The 17489-nt window shown below is 43.6% G+C and overlaps 1 protein-coding gene across 1 annotated transcript; it reads right to left on the bottom strand.

The window, feature by feature from the left end:
* Positions 1-15011: 15011 nt before the first annotated feature.
* LOC125311293 lies at positions 15012-16677 on the bottom strand. Its single transcript, XM_048269188.1, has 2 exons — positions 16376-16677; positions 15012-16275 (listed from the first exon to the last, which is right to left on the bottom strand). Exons 1-2 carry the CDS (start codon positions 16675-16677, stop codon positions 15012-15014), a joined length of 1566 nt encoding a protein of 521 aa, XP_048125145.1.
* Between the last annotated feature and the right edge of the window lie 812 nt (positions 16678-17489).

Genomic DNA, 17489 nt, shown 5'->3' with positions numbered 1-17489 from the left:
AGCTTACCCTCTCACGCTCCAGGTCTTGCTTAGCGACTTCCGTGTTATACTCAACTTTGCTAACCGAAGGAGGAGGAGCTCCTTCTGTTGCTTGTATGTCAAATTGACAACAGGGTCGTCAGGAGGAGGCTTCGAATCAGCAGGTAGCACCCTCTGTTCAACGAGTGCAGCCCTAATAAGATCTTGCATTCGTTTTTTATTACTTTTATCGGATCCAGTCAACGAAATTAATGCCACCAAGGGAGCACTAGTGAAATCAGCAATTACAGACATATCTGGCAACTAAGGCAAACTTATTTACATATAAGCGCTCAAATTCAGTTGTTCATGTACTAGACTCCCGAGTATGCATTCCCACTAACTAACTCAAAAACGTAACTATGCTACGTAGACCGTCAAATTTCTTCGAGTGGTTACCAATGGGGGGTTGTTAAGCACCTAAAACCAGGGGCACGAGACTCCAAACTGAAACAACCCAAAGCCCCGGACGTGCTCCCGAGACGACTGCTCTACCCACCTTCACCGCGTAAAAAAAAAAAAAAATGGTGCGTCTGAAGGCACACCTTATGCCTACTGGAGAAGCTACTCGCAAAATGCCGCAATGAAAAACAAAGAAACCTACGCAAAACACAAGCCATAGTTTGAAGAGCCCCCACATTGCTGCGGCCTAGGGAAGCCGGAACAGTAAAGGGGGACAGAGGTGTGCAATTTGCAATACAACATCGGATTTATTTCACAATCGATTGTCCGCCCAAAGTAATGAGAACTAAGTCAGCAGGTATAGACTCGGTAATCAGTCATGTCTGGGGTGTTGGGATGCGTGGAATGTGCTGTGTGCATGCTGCATGTTCCAGTGTGGAATGAAAAAGGAAGAGGCCGTGGGACCAATGAGACACTCCCAATATGCCCGGCTAAACCTACCCCCCAGAGCAGCAGAACAGCCGTTGTGTGGTCACCCTGCCCACGGACACACCTGAACCTATATTTAAGGAAGCAGACAAAAGAATGACAGCCTGGCCGTCACACCAATAAACAGGAAGTATTCACTACAAACCCAGGGACAGAACACTCCCAGTCTGACATCTTAAGGATGTCACCCAAACAAAGCTAAGTAAACAGTTTCAAAAGGATATCAGTGTCCTTAGACACCAACAGGACGACCTCGTTGATGGGCCGCAAGTAAAGTCTTTGCTCGCCCTCACAAACAACCTTCACCTCAATCTTCCTCACTCTGCCGTCCTCACTGGGAAAGGTTTTAGTGATGAGCCCAACTGGCCAATCGTTCCTCTTCTCCTGGCCCTCTTTAAGCAGGACCGCATCTCCCTCTTGTAGATTTGGTCTCGCCGTCCGCCATATACACCGATCTTGGAGCCCACTGATGTATTCTTTCCTCCATCGACCCCAGAAGACATTGGCCAAATGCTGCACACGTCGCCACTGTGCCCTGAAGAGGTTGTGTCCTTCAAACTGTCCTGGTGGTACTGGCGGTGTGCCAGACTTCTGTGTGAGCAGCATGGTTCGTGGCCGTGTGGCCGTGCATTTACTATTGCAGTTACCTCAGCCATGAATGTTACCAACACTTCATGAGTGAGCTTTGCATATCCATGTTGCAGTAGCATTGCGTCCAAGATCTGACGGGCAACCCCTATCATGCGCTCCCAGGATCCGCTCATGTGTGAAGCATGAGGAGGATTGAACTGCCTCTGGCAACCACTGTCCTGTGACACCCATGACTGTCCTGCAACACCCAGACACTGTCCCGTGACACCTATGACTGTCCTGTGACACCCAGACACTGTCCCGGGACAGTTAGCCACTGTCCTGTAACACCCAGACACTGTCCCGAGACAGTTAGACACTGTCCCGTGACACCCATGACTGTCCTGTGACACCTAGACACTGTCCCGTGACACCTATGACTGTCCTGTAACACCCAGACACTGTCCCGTGACACCTATGACTGTCCTGTGACACCCAGACACTGTCCTGGGACAGTTAGCCACTGTCCTGTAACACCCAGACACTGTCCCGAGACAGTTAGCCACTGTCCTGTAACACCCAGACACTGTCCTGTGACACCTAGACACTGTTCCGTGACACCTATGACTGTCCTGTAACACACAGACACTGTCCTGTGACACCTATGACTGTCCTGTGACACCTAGACACTGTCCCGTGACACCCATGACTGTCCTGTAACACTCAGACACTGTCCCGAGACACCCAGACACTGTCCCGTGACACCCATGACTGTCCTGTAACACCCAGACACTGTCCCGTGACACCGATGACTGTCCTGTGACAGTTAGCTACTGTCCTGTGACACCAAGCCACTGTCCCGTGACACCAATGACAAATGTTCCAAATGTGAACCACTTTGAGCTGCATTCTGTGAATGAAAGGTGCTATAATTAAGCATATTGTTATTGTTATTATTATTATTATTATTATTATTATGTAGAATCATTTATGTCTTTGAATCATTGTACATGTATGTATGTATGTATGTATCTTAGACCTTTTTATTTGTTTTGTTTTAGATAAAAGATGTAAATTGTTTTACATAAAATTGTACATGTAAAAATCCTTCTTTGCTTTATGATTTTTGAATTTTCAAAGTTGTTTGTTAGAATTTTTAATAAAGATGACTTGTGCTTTAAAGTAGTAGCTCTGGATTTGTGTTTTGTTATCAAGTAATGTTCAAGCACAGCAGACATTCAGCCAACACTCAGTCAGATCAGTTAGTGTGCCTGTGCAGTCAGATCAGTTAGACCGCCGCAGTATGTGCCTGTGCATGCAAGCGTACATATGTCTACTGTGTGAGTATGTGTCATACGTATGATTACTGTGAATGTATGTGTGTGTGTGTGTGTGTGTATCTGTTTGTGCACATGAAATGGGTTAACATGACCCCTGGAGGCAAACATACGGAAAAAAATGGTCATCCTAGGCCCTACAGTTCTCAAGATATTCACAGAGAACTGTGTCTGCCCTACCCTCCTTTCGGGGGGTCCAGTCCAGCGGGTTACAGATCAAAATGAAAAATGACGGTTCCATGCTATCCATGTGGGGTACATGCCCACCAAGTTTTGTGTACCCCGGTCTTTCAGTGTTCTGGGAATCCTTGTTGGTGTACGTCACTAAATGTACACATAAATTATTTTATTGTAAGGCCCCCCATGAACAAAAGTACACAAAACTTGGCATACATTCGGAGGGTGTCATAATGATCCTTCACTTTTAATTTCGTGCAGTTTTGACCTTGTCAGCCAGAGATATTGTGATGAAAACACCTAATTTTTTGCTTTTTAATTTTTAACTAGGTGGCGCTATACATGAAATAAGTGGTAATGGGATGGGTTGACATGCCCCCTTAAGACCAACATACATAAAAAAGGTGGACCTCCTAGGCCCTACGGTTCTCGAGATATTCACTGAAAACTGTCTCCGGCCACCTACAGGCCAGTTGGTGTATAGTAACATAAATTAATTTATTGGGTGGCCCCCCATGAACGGAATTCCACAAAACTTGGTGTGCATACAGAGGGTGTCATAATGATCCTACAATTCCAATTTCGTGCAGTTTTGACTATGTTAGGTCACAGATACCTTCAATTACAACACCTCATTTTACTTTTTGTGTTTAACTAGGTGGCTATACATGAAATGAGTGGTTATGGAATGGGTTGACATGGCCCCTTGAGAAAAAAAAATGGCCCCTTGAGATCAACATACAACAAAAAAAATGGTCCTCCTAAACCCCTACGGTTTTCGAGATATTCACAGAAAACTGTGTCTGCCCTACCCTCCTTTTCGGGGGTCCAGTCCAACAGGGGGCTACAGATCAAAACGAAAAACGATGGTTCCATGCTATCCATGTGGGGTTACATGCCCACCAAGTTTCGTGTACCCGGTCTTTCAGTGTCCCGGGAATCATTGACGGAAATTTGGGCATCTTAAAAAAAAAAAAAAAAAAAATTAAAAATCTGACTAAACCTATATGACCGCCGCTTCGCTGCGCGGCGGTCATAATAATTGTCTTCTAATTGGCTCAACTGATTGGATGGTATTAATGTGACAACCTGATTTTTATTTTTACTTTTTTTTTGTATTTACATTGATAGAAGTTGTGCACACACCAGTTTTAGGTGTATACAAAATTATTCAACTGTGATGAAACTCACTATACATGTGGTAATGATGGTGTTAAATAACTTAAAAGGTTAAAATGCTACCTAGTTTAAATTTCTAAATCAGTCATCTATTTGGATTGCTTGTCTTTCAGTTATTGTCACTGATTCATAATGGGCAATCTACTCAATCTACTCTACACCAACTGGCTGGAAAGTGCAACAGTTGTAGAGTCAGCATTGCATGTCGCTGCAAAACAGTACATCTCCAAACTTATAAACAGTAACTGTCAAATAAGGAATTTGAAGATGACATCCGAAAAGCATTAGATTGCATAGAAAACTGATTGATATGAATACACTGTAGCTTATGTAGTAATAATGCACTAGTTATGAATAACAACTATTTTAAGTAAACATACAATTAGTAATGCAGTTAGTAAAGTTTTTGTTCTAAGATTTATTTCTCTTTTGTGGCCCCAATTAGTCCAGGAAACTAGCAAAAATGTTACAGACTGCCATAATCTGTGATGAAGATATCATAGATGTTGACCTTGTGCTCGACGTAATGATGCCTGAGGTAAGGAAATGTGAATATAAAAGCCATGCCATATTATGATCAGTGTGGTTTCTCCAGAATAAATAAACCAAACCATACCAAACATGCATATTGTCACTACATTCTCATGCTATTTCCAATTTGAAATCTGTTTGCATTTGAAGGTTTCCATTAACATTGTCACGAACCACGAGGGTTTCTGCAGGTTTCTGGCTGAGGGGTTCATGTCCATGCATCCGGCATTGGAGTAACAAGCATTGCTGTTTTTTTCTGTATTTATTCTTTTTTAATGTTTTTTATTTATTTCTTTATGTCTTATTGGATTTCAATGTATTATCTTCATTTCATTATTTACTATATGTGTGTACTAGGGAAAATTGATTTTTTTTTGGTATTAAGTTAAGTTTATGGTGTATTTTGTTCTGAGAGAGAACATGAGCTTGAACCATGCAAGGTTTTCCGTATTTAGATTTGTTTACAAAGCTTTTTTGTTCTTATGTTTAGAATTAAAATGTGTTCTCCAAAACTGTCCAGTTGTCTGTTTTTGTGATCATCTACCCATGGATGGCTACAACATTTGGTTAAGCAAGCCTATGACTTAACAGACTTGGTAAGATGCCTCAATATTTACACATTTGCCTATTATAATTATCTAAACAATTATTATTTATTCTTAAAAATGTTGCTGGCACAAGGAGTTTCATTAATTAGGCCTATATTTCCCTTTATGCGTAGCCTACATGACGATAAACTACTTGAACTTGAACTAATGCTGCTTGTGGAATATCAACAATATACATGAAGTGTTTAATATACGTAGGCTATTTGTTGTAAGTAAGAAGTGATTTATATATTTCTTGGTTACAAGTAGCCTAGGCTATAAGTTAATAACAAACAGAACAGAAAGAGGTGGAAGGTAGCCTATAGGCCTAGGTGGCATAACAAAACATTTCCAAAGCAACTGAGGTCGACAACGGATACTTGTGTTTTTATTTGGCGTTTTACCTAACTTTACACTTTCCACGAGACAACCATCATGACAGCGCTACACACCTAGCACACCTTTACACAAGACAGTTCTGCAAGGCACAACGTAACTTAAGCAAGACAATGCTGGATAAACAAAAACATGTTTTACAGCAGAATAATATTGACATTGAAATTGTATTTTCCAACGAAACAAATAAAGACAAAAATAGCTTTGTTTGTGATCTGTCTAGAATCTTTGATACCACTAGCCAACTTCCGCAATACAGTGCCACAAGACAGTGCGCAACTTCCGCAAGACGGTGCCGCGAGACACTACGCAACATCCGCAAGACAGAGGACAGGACAAAAGTACGGTACAGTACAGATTCGGCTCTAACCGCCTCTCGCAATCTTGATGGCTGGACGAGAGATAGCCTAATGCCTTCTAAAGATCAAATCATGTGCCAAAAAAACTATGCCTTGCTGTATAGGCTATGCAGTCTCGAAATCACCAATATTAGGCCTACATTGCCCACATTTAAATTAACAGTAACCAGCGGGCACTGATGAAGTCTGCAAGACAAATCACGTAGCAGCTATGCAGTGGTGCACTTGATAGTGTCTGCTTGCCATGCGGATATGTTGTGTGTGGTATGGTTTAATCTCGGGATAGATCTAGTGGTTTCTGTTCAATACACTTGTATATTTAAGTGTGCTTGCAAAGCAGCACACTTATTGTTCTTCTTAAGTTTTATTTTTCCCTTCTCCCTAATTTTTTGTCAGCTCTAGCGCCTAGGCCCTTTGAGACAGAGACACCGTTCCAACTTTAAAACGTCCGGTGAGTACCGGTGTAAGTTGGTCGCGAAGATGACGTCAGGTGGGCGTGTCGCTCGTCCGCCATATTGGATTGAACAGAAAGCGAAACTACATTTTCACAGGTCACAAATTTGGTCCGAACGCCACGAAACTTGACTTACAGCATCCTTGGACCAAGGCTCAGAAAAGTTACCAGAAGGATTTTTGATTTTCAAAAGCGTTTGCCCGTCACAGCCAAACGAAATCGGCGGCGAAGCTCCGAAACAGGAAGTCGTCCATATCTCAGGAACACTGTCACATATTGATACCAAATTTTGTATTTGAACTCGGGACTCCAATGTGAGGGTGCATAAGCTAAAAAAAAAAGAGAAAACATTCCAAAAGTTTCCATCATTTGGCAAACCACCCACCCGTATTTGGTAACTATCACCTTCCACATTTGCAGTTGTACTGGTACATTTATCACAATGCCTTGCAAGTATGCACAATGTCTCCGGGCAACCTTGCCCAATCATGAAATCCTTGCTCTGCCATGGGATAGTATGAACTTACGAACTGAAATGGTAAGGATAACATTAGCTATTTATTGCTGACGTAGTGCAGTTATTTTCACATTGACGGTGTTCAAATTAAATTTTTCATTATTGTTAAATATCATGATGGGAGAGTATTATTAAAAATGTTACAAGTATGCAAATGCATATGTTTACGGGCATTTAGGTTTTACTGTGTTGTTTTGTTGTAAAGACATGCAAGGCATTCTGGGCCATGTAATGAACAGTGGTCGGCAGCACTCCATAGGCTACGTATTAATATGAATAGGTGTTTCTGTAAACCTAGGGACAATAAACAGCTATCTCTGTTACAAAAACGAGCTGGTAATCGCTCATTGAAGAGGGAACTATGATAAAAAGATTGTTTTCCTAAAAGCATGGAGTTGACGAAAGAATAAGCAAGCAATTTCACGTTAATGTTAAATACATCTGAACGCTAGGTGGCAACGTTGTATTACATTTTACTAAATACGGTGGCATTAGTGAGCTTCATAAGTAAGGAAGGTGCAAATATGTAATTTATCATGGGAAATTATTGGAAATGTTATTTCTTGTTTATTCTAATTGCAAACCACACACATCCATTCGTAATCACTCGTACACTTTTGATACCATTGGTATCAAGGATACAAGGAAGTTTATTGTCACATGCATATAGTTACTGGAAGTAAGAAATGCAGTGAAATTATGTCTGGTGTCAGCCTATTTGTGCATTAATGGGGGGTAAAAAAAAGTGCAGTAGAAGAGGGGTTTAGTAGATTAAGTGGCAAGGGCTGCATAAAAAGGTGGTGGAGGATTGGGATTGGGTGGGGGGCACCAACAAGGAGCACCCAAGAGTAACAGGGGCAAGGAAAAACTCCCTTACCAAGGAAGAAACCTTGGGCAGATCCACGGCTCAAGGGGCTAACCCAACTGCCAAGGGTCTTGGTGTGTGTGTTGGGGGGATGACAGGGGAGATGGGATAGTGTGCTGTGTATGTGGGGAGAGGGCAGTGTGCAATATGTGTGTTGGAGAAGCTTCCTCATGAGACAATGTGCTGTGTATTGGGGGGGGAGTGTGCTGTAAGTATGTTGGGGATGTGTGTTGGAGAAGCTTCCTGATGAAATAATGTGCTGTGTATGTGTGTGTGTGTGTGTGTGTGGGGGTGGGCAGGGACTTACTATTGCAAGCAGAGTACTGTATGTAATGTATGTGAGTGATGACAGTGAAGATGTGTGTGTGGGCGGGAGGGGAGTGGAGCAGTGACTGTGTGTGTGTGTGTGTGTGTGTGTAGTGTGTAGGTGGGTAGGTGGGGGCAGTGTGCTGTAAGTATGTAGAGGATGTGTGTTGGAGAAGATCCTACAATAAACTTCCTTGTATCCTTGTATCCTTGTATCAAAGACTGTCATTTCGTTTATTTGTTGTTGCCTAGCAACTCTGGGAACAACAGAGCAAAGATTCTAGAACAGAGCTTCAGAGAGACACGTTTTGAGTTTGTGGCCAAGTGCCTAAAATATCGGTTTCCATGGGCTTGTTCAAAAAGTTCACTCGTTCACTCACTCACTCATTCACTATATAGTGTTTGCTATATAGAGGACTATATAGGGGGCTATCTAGGGAACAAGTGAACCTGTCGATTATTAATTTCGGACACTCGGATGTTGCTGTTGCCACATATTCATGCGCCGGATTTTCGTCAATTATCTCGGTCGCAAAAACATAAATGCAAGTTGACACACGTGTGTGAGGCCATGGACAACAACGGTGCTGTTTCTGGATGAGTATTAAGGCTGGGATTTCGCAGCTGCATTGAAATAATATTTGAATATACATGTATACATTTGATTATTGAAATAAAACAGTGTAACTGAGATCTGTGTTCATCCTAACTTTATTTAGGCTAACACAACATGGGGGTTACATTAGTTACGTTGCTGAATTTGCCTACGAAAATATGGCTACACATTTGTAATCCTAAAGATATTATCAACTATATAACATGATATAACCGTTAAACGTTTTTAAAACTTCCATAGGCTCTCGTGCATGTATAGCGTCTTGTCTTGACTAACGTGAGCTAACATCGATACAGTGAGTGTTTAGAAATGGATCCGATTAAGGCCTTAGTTGTGACTCTGTTGGTTAAAGTGTTGCTGCTCAGGTTAAGAAGGCGAAATAACACGGCAAGGGCGAGACGTCTCCGTATTTTACTCGCCAGACATAATGTCAACGAAATGGCAAGGGTAAATATCACATTTATTACTAGCGGCGTTACTGTTAATGCTAGCGCCCTTCTTGGCTGGACGATTTCATTCAATATAGCTTAATACTACTTGTTCTTTTATAGAAAGTCTGTCGACACCCTTTGTCAATTCTGAGTTTGATTTGTAAAAAAGAAAAAACCCGATAAAAACAAAACTGTTACATTAGTATTAGGCTACGGTTCCAGTCATATCTCACGAGCTATGGATCTGTCTTGCAGTGAAGTTGGTTTAAAATTAACGTTAGGCGTACACCTTTTTAAAATATCCACAAGGTGGAGCCATAGGAACAACAATTAGGCAAACGTGTTCGTAAAGTGTTATCCCACAACTAACAGACTTTGCCTTTCAGAAGTTAAAACAAATATTTTATATTGCTAATATATTGCAGAATTCTAACTTATTTCTCATGATCCTCCTCTTGACGTGGGGAACCAAGTAACCTTTCACATAATTGGCTTGCAGCAAATATATTTTAAATTGCCATGCAATGAGGTGTCGACAACTTTTATATTTCAAGTGTTGTACATAAAACATTACCATCTTACTTCTTGTTTAAGTAGTTCACTATGACAACTTAAAAACTACAAAAATAAAACACACTTAGTAGTTTAGTAGTGACACTTTATTTGGTGCCCTTTACAGCCGGAGCCTGCAAGATACTGTGTCAGAAATGAACATATGCCCCTGCTACAGATGTTTTTGGACAGGACCTCTGACCTGAAGGAAGATTTTCGCCTTGGCCGTCCAACAATAATGAGGCTGATTGCGCTCTTGCGCACTGACGACTGGCGGTATTCTGGCTGGGGCCTTGAACTAGAGGTCCTAGTATTTCTGTTCTGGCTCGCCAGTCCCACCGCTTACAGAGTGGTGTCACGGGCCTTTGCCATGCCACGCAGCACTATACATGATATAGTCCACAGGGTGTCAAGTAAAATCCTTGGGTTCAAGCAAAGAATTATCTCCTTCCCCCATGTCATGGAGCTGGACGCCATCGGCGCTGGATTTGCGCAGCTGGCACGTTCCCCAGCCTTTTCAAAGGTTGTGGGAAGCATTGATGGCTGCCAAATTCGCATTTGTTCTATAATTGAGTGGGCCTTTGGCATCTTAAAAATGCGTTGGAGGACAATCTTTTACAAGGCCCTGGAGGTGAAGCCCACCTACATTGCTATGAATTTGGACGACTTGCCCTTGGAGGAGGTGGTCATAGTGAGGGATGACAACCAGGATCAGCCTCCCCAACAGCAGCTGGATCCTAGTGGGGAGGAAGTGAGGAGGCAACTGGCAGCTGCTGTGATGGGTCAAATCCAGGCTGTTGCTCCAGAAGGGCATGATTACATCTAAATTAAAACATATATTTTTACCCCAATGTGCTTTGAGTGTATGGAACACTGTTTCTACTTTATGCAAAGCCAATGTATAAAAATCTACAGTAAAACATAAAACAATTATAATACTGAAAATGTAATTGAAGATAATAATTTATTAATTAAATTAATTAAAAAATAAAACACAAAATAAATAATAGTAAAATACATATAAAATATCATTACAGCTTTTCCACGAGTCTCTCCAGGATACTGAGGAGCCTGCCCTCCCGCTCCTCGTCCCTTCTGGCCCTCTCCTCCGCTCTCTCTGCATCCCTCTCAAGGAAGTCCAGGACAGGGTTCTCTTCCCTGTCCTCTTCCTCCGGTTCACTTCCTTCTCTCCCTCCTCTTCTTCCTCACCTCTCGGCTCAGGGGAAGCCACTGCAGACACACTGAAGTGGTCACCCCCTGCGGATGTGATGAGGACTGGGGGGGCTGATAGAGGGTTTTCCTCCCATCGCCTCATCCATAAGGCTGTCCCACTTCCAGGTGCCTGCAGTGGTTTCCCCTGACTCTGTGCTCACACCTGTGGGGGGGTTTTTGAGCTCCTGCAACATTCAATGTGGTCACAGTTAGGGAATTGAACCTGCAACTTTGCAGGCTACTGAATGCTAGCCCAGCTCCTTAACCACTGCATTACCGTCAGCATATGCATGTCTTCCTTATACAGGTTAAATGTTAAATCAGGCTTAGAAAATGAGAAAAATTATAAAATTGTAAACTTTTAAATGTAAACCTTGGCATTGCCACAAACTACTTACTTTGTATTTTATCTTTAAGTTCTCCCACTTTTTCCCTGCCCTAGCAGGGGAGACCACTGCCTCCAGCCCCATCTCCTTCAGGATAACCCTACAAGAACATTTTTACTATAATTTCACATGAATATCACTTGGTTAAATTCTTATCTTTTTGTAGTTTTAATTATGTATTTCATGTTTCTATTTACAACAACTGCAACAACTTACTCCCATCCATGCTGGGCAGCATTTCTTTTGCCAGAGAAGAGCCTCTCCTTACTCTTCCTCAGCTTGATGAGGCGGTCAACGTCCTCATCAGTCCCAGAGCACAAATACATCTCATTAATCAGAATAGTCATGTATTTAAAATATATTTAAATGTAGGTTGTTATCTCCTTAACGGTTCTTCTTTGTTTACCTTGCTCTAAATGCCACTTTGTTTCAGTGATTGTGCTACAAAACTATCAATCTCTGTTGCACCAGTGCAATGACAAGCCTTTGCTATGCCTGTAAGTTAGTCTACATTGCCTGTAGGCTACCGGTAAGTTAGCCCACTACCTAGCATACATTGTAACATTACAAAGTTACGTGTTACGTGTTCATTCATCCCGTCGTCAACTAAACTCTTAATAATAATTCAAAATAGAACTAACGTTAGCTTGTAGGATGATAAAGTTGTTGTGACATTACAATTACATGTGGGGTTAAGAGAGTATTTTCAGCTAACGTTATGCAAAAATCTTATGTCAATGTCAAACGAACTGAGGTAACGTTAGTGTTACCATTAACGTTAACATACACGTCCTTTGCCTTAACGTAACGTTAACAAATCGTAACGTTAATTGAAAATATATTGCAATGACTAAATTCTGACTCAACTGATTACACGGGAATTAATTCATTATCATAACATTATATTAACCACCAACAACAAAACATCACTTACATTTGTAGATCATAGCGTCCATCTTCTCAGCTGGGCTGGCGATATCAGCTGCAGGTCAGCTGTCAGGCTACAGACGGCTGTTTTGAGTTTCGCGGGAATCGGGATGGCCCGCAATGCATTATGGTCTAGGTAGTGTACAGCCTCTTTACCCTACATTTAGGCATGTCGCGCGACGATTTTGTAGGGGACGAATGTAGTGAACGAAATTTTCAGTTGGATTTCGAACAACATTACAAAATGGCTGATTCACTATATAGTGCACTATATAGTGAACGAGTGAACTTTTCGAACAAGCCCATGGTTAACAGTGTAGTGAGAAATTCCAGAGTGTATGTACTTTAACATTCATTTTAATCATCACCCCAGCCTTTGATCGTGCCAAACCTTTTGTCAACTAAACTTCTCTTTTGACCTTTGTCAATCAAATGCTCACATGTCCCATTGTAACCACATGAGGACACATGACGACAATTAATCATTTGATGATGAGTCCTTTCCTCTTGACACAATCAAAGAAGGTGGGCTACGCTTTAAATGCAGAGGGAAGACACTGCTCTGGAGGTTCAGTTGGCCACCGCCATAAGCAGTGAGCTGTGCTGGCCTCCAAGCTCAGATGCTGGCCTCCGAGCTCGTAGTTCTAACACCATTGTTAACCAATAAATGTTTTACCATGTTCATGTTCAGTATTCAAACCTGCCTCTGTCTGCTTGCACTCAATTTTTCTTACAACAACAGTATCAAAGGCTGCAGATAAATCTAGTAGAATTAATACTGATGACTGAGCAGAGGACTTAGCTACTCTCAATGCCTCAGTCACAGACAGAAGAGCAGTTTCAGTAGAATGACCACTCTTGAAACCAGACTGCATAGGGTCTAGTAGATTATTCTGATGAAGAAACTCACAAACTTGCTTGAAGACCACTTTCTCCAAAACCTTTGACAAGAAAGGAAGAAGGGAGACAGGCCTGTAGTTCTTCACCTCAGTTGGATTAAGTGTACTTTTCTTTAGCAGAGGTGTAACCCTAGCCTGTTTAAAAGAATAAGGAACTATTCCAGAACCGAGTGAAGCATTAACTACATGTGTGATTGCCAGGGCTGCGTTTGGGCATTGGGCAAAGGGGCTGCTGCCCCGTGCCCCGGCCACTAGGGGGCCCCGGCGCGGGACATTTAAAAAAGAAAACAAGTGTCTTATCGTCACCTGTCTTTGTCTTTGCTTTACGTTCTCAGTAATGTGCGCCAAAACCATGGCCGTACGCACTGTGCGTATCAGCCAGGCTACTCAACAACGAGAGAGAATTTCCCCTGTGTGCGTGTATTCACACCAAATTGGCCTAGGCTACCATAACTTCTCAACTCTGAACAGTAGTCTATTCCATTAACTGCATGCCAGTAGGCTGTTTACAATTTTCTGTAAAGTAAAGTTTGTAACGTTATCAAAATCAACTTAATGCAGAACTATGCACGCGCGCACCTTTTGTTTGAGCAGGAGAGATACACAGGCATGCTACAGAAGTTGTAGGCTAGCTTGTTGTTTTCTATTACTATCTATGCTGGTTATCAGCAAACAATGGTATAAGCTACTTCATTAACTCGAGACTCATCATGGATATAACGCGTTTTTTTTTAAACAAACGAAAACAGAAAGGATGGAGACAGCAAAGCGAGAGGAGTTATTTCAAATGGGCAAGCCGCAAGCACAAGGTAGGCAAGATTATTGCTTGTCAAAACGTTAGGCTAGCATTACCACTGTTTAAAGCCATACGTGAACGTAGCCTTCGCTAGAACAAAACTAGCTTCACTTTAGCCTTTATAGGGCTATACAAAGTTGTCCAAATAAATAGGTCGTTGTTAGGCGTTGTTATAAAGATATTGCATCCCAGATAGCAAAGGGGCGTTGAATCCACGTTGATTGTTGGTTAGAATGGTCGGTTTCCGTCAGACGACCGAAATTCACCGTTGAATCAACGGAGTGGAAGGTCATTCTTTCAACTGTCGGAGAATGTCGAAAACACTCCGTTGAATCAACGTTGATATGCTGGCTAATTTTCAACGTCATTAACGGGATGTCGAAATGAGGTTGTAACCTCAACCAAAGTCCTTTTAGGCAAGTCCCTCCACTCGGCGGCCATATACCAACGTTTTATGGGCACTCATTGGGCACAGTCTTTGGGTCGAACTGCGCGTGCGCAAGGCTTCACGACACCAATCTTGCTCCAGCGGCGAGATCACAACACATGATTGGCACAATGTCTTCACAACACACCATATGATTGGCTCAATGTATTCACATCACACCACATGATTGGCTCAATGTATTCACATGTTGACGTTTTGCCGAGTAAGGGCTGGGATATGTGTAGACAACGGCCATATTGGCGTGACAAACTAGCCCCATGCATTTCTATAGAGTATTTTTTTGAGTGCTGTGTCTCCACATTAGAAAGTCTCTGCCTCAACGCATCTGGGGCAGCAATTTAATAAAGACAGGATGCAGTCCAAGCATGTTGTAGGTTCAATAATGCTATTTCACTAGTTTGCCCTTCTATATGATTGCTTCAGCTAGACTAGAATGTATGGGAGAAGTGCGTGTTTGGCAAGGTAGCTGTCCGTGGTCCTGGAGTGCCTGGAGCGGACATCGCGATAGAGCGATGACCGCTTGCACCCCAAAAGATCACAGAGAAAGCCGCTACCAACTACATAAGTGCTTGCTGAGCGAGTCGTAAATCCACTAGATTGGAGCGGATGTAAGACTGGTAGGCATCCGAGGACCAACGGCCCAGTATTTTAATTTGTTGCTCCGATAAGCCGATGAGCGCAGCTGTTGTGGCAGCTCCTATCCTGAAGGAGTGTGCGGAGTAGCGATCCGCGGGAAAACCAGATTTGACTAGAATGTTTTTTAAGAGTGTCTGGAATCTGTGGCGAGTGATGGGTAGCCCTTCGTCTGACACGAAGAGCGGGCTAGTAGACAAAGCTTGAGCTGACCGGTATGAGATGTAGTGAGATAGGTATTGTAAAGGCTGAAGATCTGAGGCGGAGTTAAAAATGAATATGGAGTGTCCTTTTCGGAACTGATCGGTTTTACTCTGTTTGATGGTAAATCGAATGGTGTCTTGGTCTAGCTGCTCTAGATCTGCGATGCACGTGTGGACATCGGGAATGAAGAGAGACGAAGGGCATGTAAACTTGCTACATCTCAGCAGCCCAAAAAAGGCCAGTATAAACATAACGGAGATGGTGAAATCGGAATGTGGTGATATGAACCCTTTGCGAAGGGTAGCGAGGCAGGTGGCGAGAATGCTTGAGGTAATGGGAAGGCGGGAGTCTTGGGGGACTGGCTGTTGCCTACGGATACCTTTGATTAACAAGCCTATCCTGGTGTCAGAGAAGGAAGGGCATTCGGAGCCGTGGAGGAGTTTGTAGACTAAATGAATGCCAGCTAGGTAGACTCTAATGGAAGAGACTTTGATCCCGAGTGAAGTGTGGGCGTAGGTGATAAATGATGATATGGTGACTGCATCGAAACTGGGAAATGGTAGTGAGTGTTTTGCCTGGAACTGTTTGAAGCACGACCAAGCAGTCCAGTAGGACTGCATGGTCCTGGGTGCGAGGGCTTGGAGGGCTAGGTCGGCCGTGATGGGCTGAAGATAGCTGAGGGGGTGGTTTATAGGAAGATGGTCTCCGAAAAGCTGGGGAGTGGAGTAGGGTACGGGTCCGCCTCTGGAGCCAAGCTTCTGAATCTCTGACAAGATGAGGTTCCTGGTGGACGCTGTGACGGGTGGTGGTTCGAATGCTGCAGCGTGAGGAGGCGGTGGCAGGGCCTGTGCTGTGGCTAAAGAATAGTTTTGCAGCGTGCCTCGGCGTGCCTGGTTCGCGAGGTTGCTGGTGGTGTGTGCTTCGTCCAGCTGAATGGCCGGCGGAAGGAACCGCGCCGGGATGCTAGAAAGAGCAGCCTGCTTCCTGGTTCGGGGAGGAAAACAAAGTGAGGGAGCGGGAGAGCGAAAAGACCGGGCTATCTGACTGCGTTAGAAGGCGGAGGAGATGGAACTTCCTATCCGACCTACGGAACGCGATGCCGCGGGAATGGAGAGTGCTGCGGATGCGAGCCACTGTCCAGTGGGTAGGGTCATGGTGCTGGGTCCTGGTGCTGCCGCGAGTTGAGGCTGCTGAGCGGGAAATACTGCCCCGCACGGGGGCAGGAGAGGAGCACCTTCTGCGACCCTGTGTCCTGGGTTCCCTACGCTGGCAGCGAGGGGAACGAAAAGGATTATTTTTGCCCGGCGGAGGGCCCTGGGTGTCGGGTGTTGGCGGGATGAAGTTGTCCTCCAGATCGCTGGAAGAGGCGTGGATTTCCAGTTCCATGTCTTGTCTTTAGCAAACGATACGCGGACTGGTTGATTTCGCGAACGTCGGAGCGTGTGACGTATAGAAAAGGAGGTCGGCTTAAATAGGCCTACCCTGCGGCGGCAGTGGGTGTGTCAGTACTTAGTACTGAGGGACTCTGGCCGCCCTGCTGGACTGGTTGTGTATTGTCGGACAATCTTGTGTTTTGATGCCATGTGCCTTTGTTGTGGCCTGAATCCCACCTCCAACTTGCCACTCCCTGTTTTTTCCCGCCACTTTCTGCCCACACCTGTGCTGTTCATCAGTCTGCTTATTATCTGTATTGATTTCTCCTGTCCCTTGTTTGTCCTCACCCAATGATCTGTCTCCTTTGTTTAGACTGCCTAGTATTTAAAGTTCAGTTTATTTTCTGTTCTTTGTCTGGTTGTAACTGATTTTGGTGAGGATAATGCTGTGTCTGCCAGAGATGTATTGCTGGTCTTCTGTGAATACTCTGCCTGTTTTTGCCTGAACTTTTGTGTTTTTGCCTGCGTTTTGGATACTCATCCTGGATCTTTTGTGCTTTGCCCTTTTTGGAACTTTTCGTGTTTGGACTGTATCTCTTGTGCTTTGCTCTGTTGCTGTCTGGCTGCAACATTAAAACTGAACTACGCAAGTTTCTGGTCTGCATTTGGGTCCTTGCCTGCAAGTCCTAACACTACAACCAGAACAAGATGGATCCAGCGGACCCAAGCCAGCTAAAGAATGCCCTCGAACAGCAAGGAAGAGCTTTGGGAAGGCAGCAGACTCGGCTGGACGCTCTTGCAGCAAGCATCAAAGACCTGACTGCT

Source organism: Alosa alosa, chromosome 18 (assembly GCF_017589495.1).
Source record: "Alosa alosa isolate M-15738 ecotype Scorff River chromosome 18, AALO_Geno_1.1, whole genome shotgun sequence".
NCBI classification, from domain to species: domain Eukaryota; kingdom Metazoa; phylum Chordata; class Actinopteri; order Clupeiformes; family Clupeidae; genus Alosa; species Alosa alosa.
The sequence above is the reverse complement of the archived record's forward strand: the minus strand, read 5'-3'. Positions and strand labels throughout refer to the sequence as shown.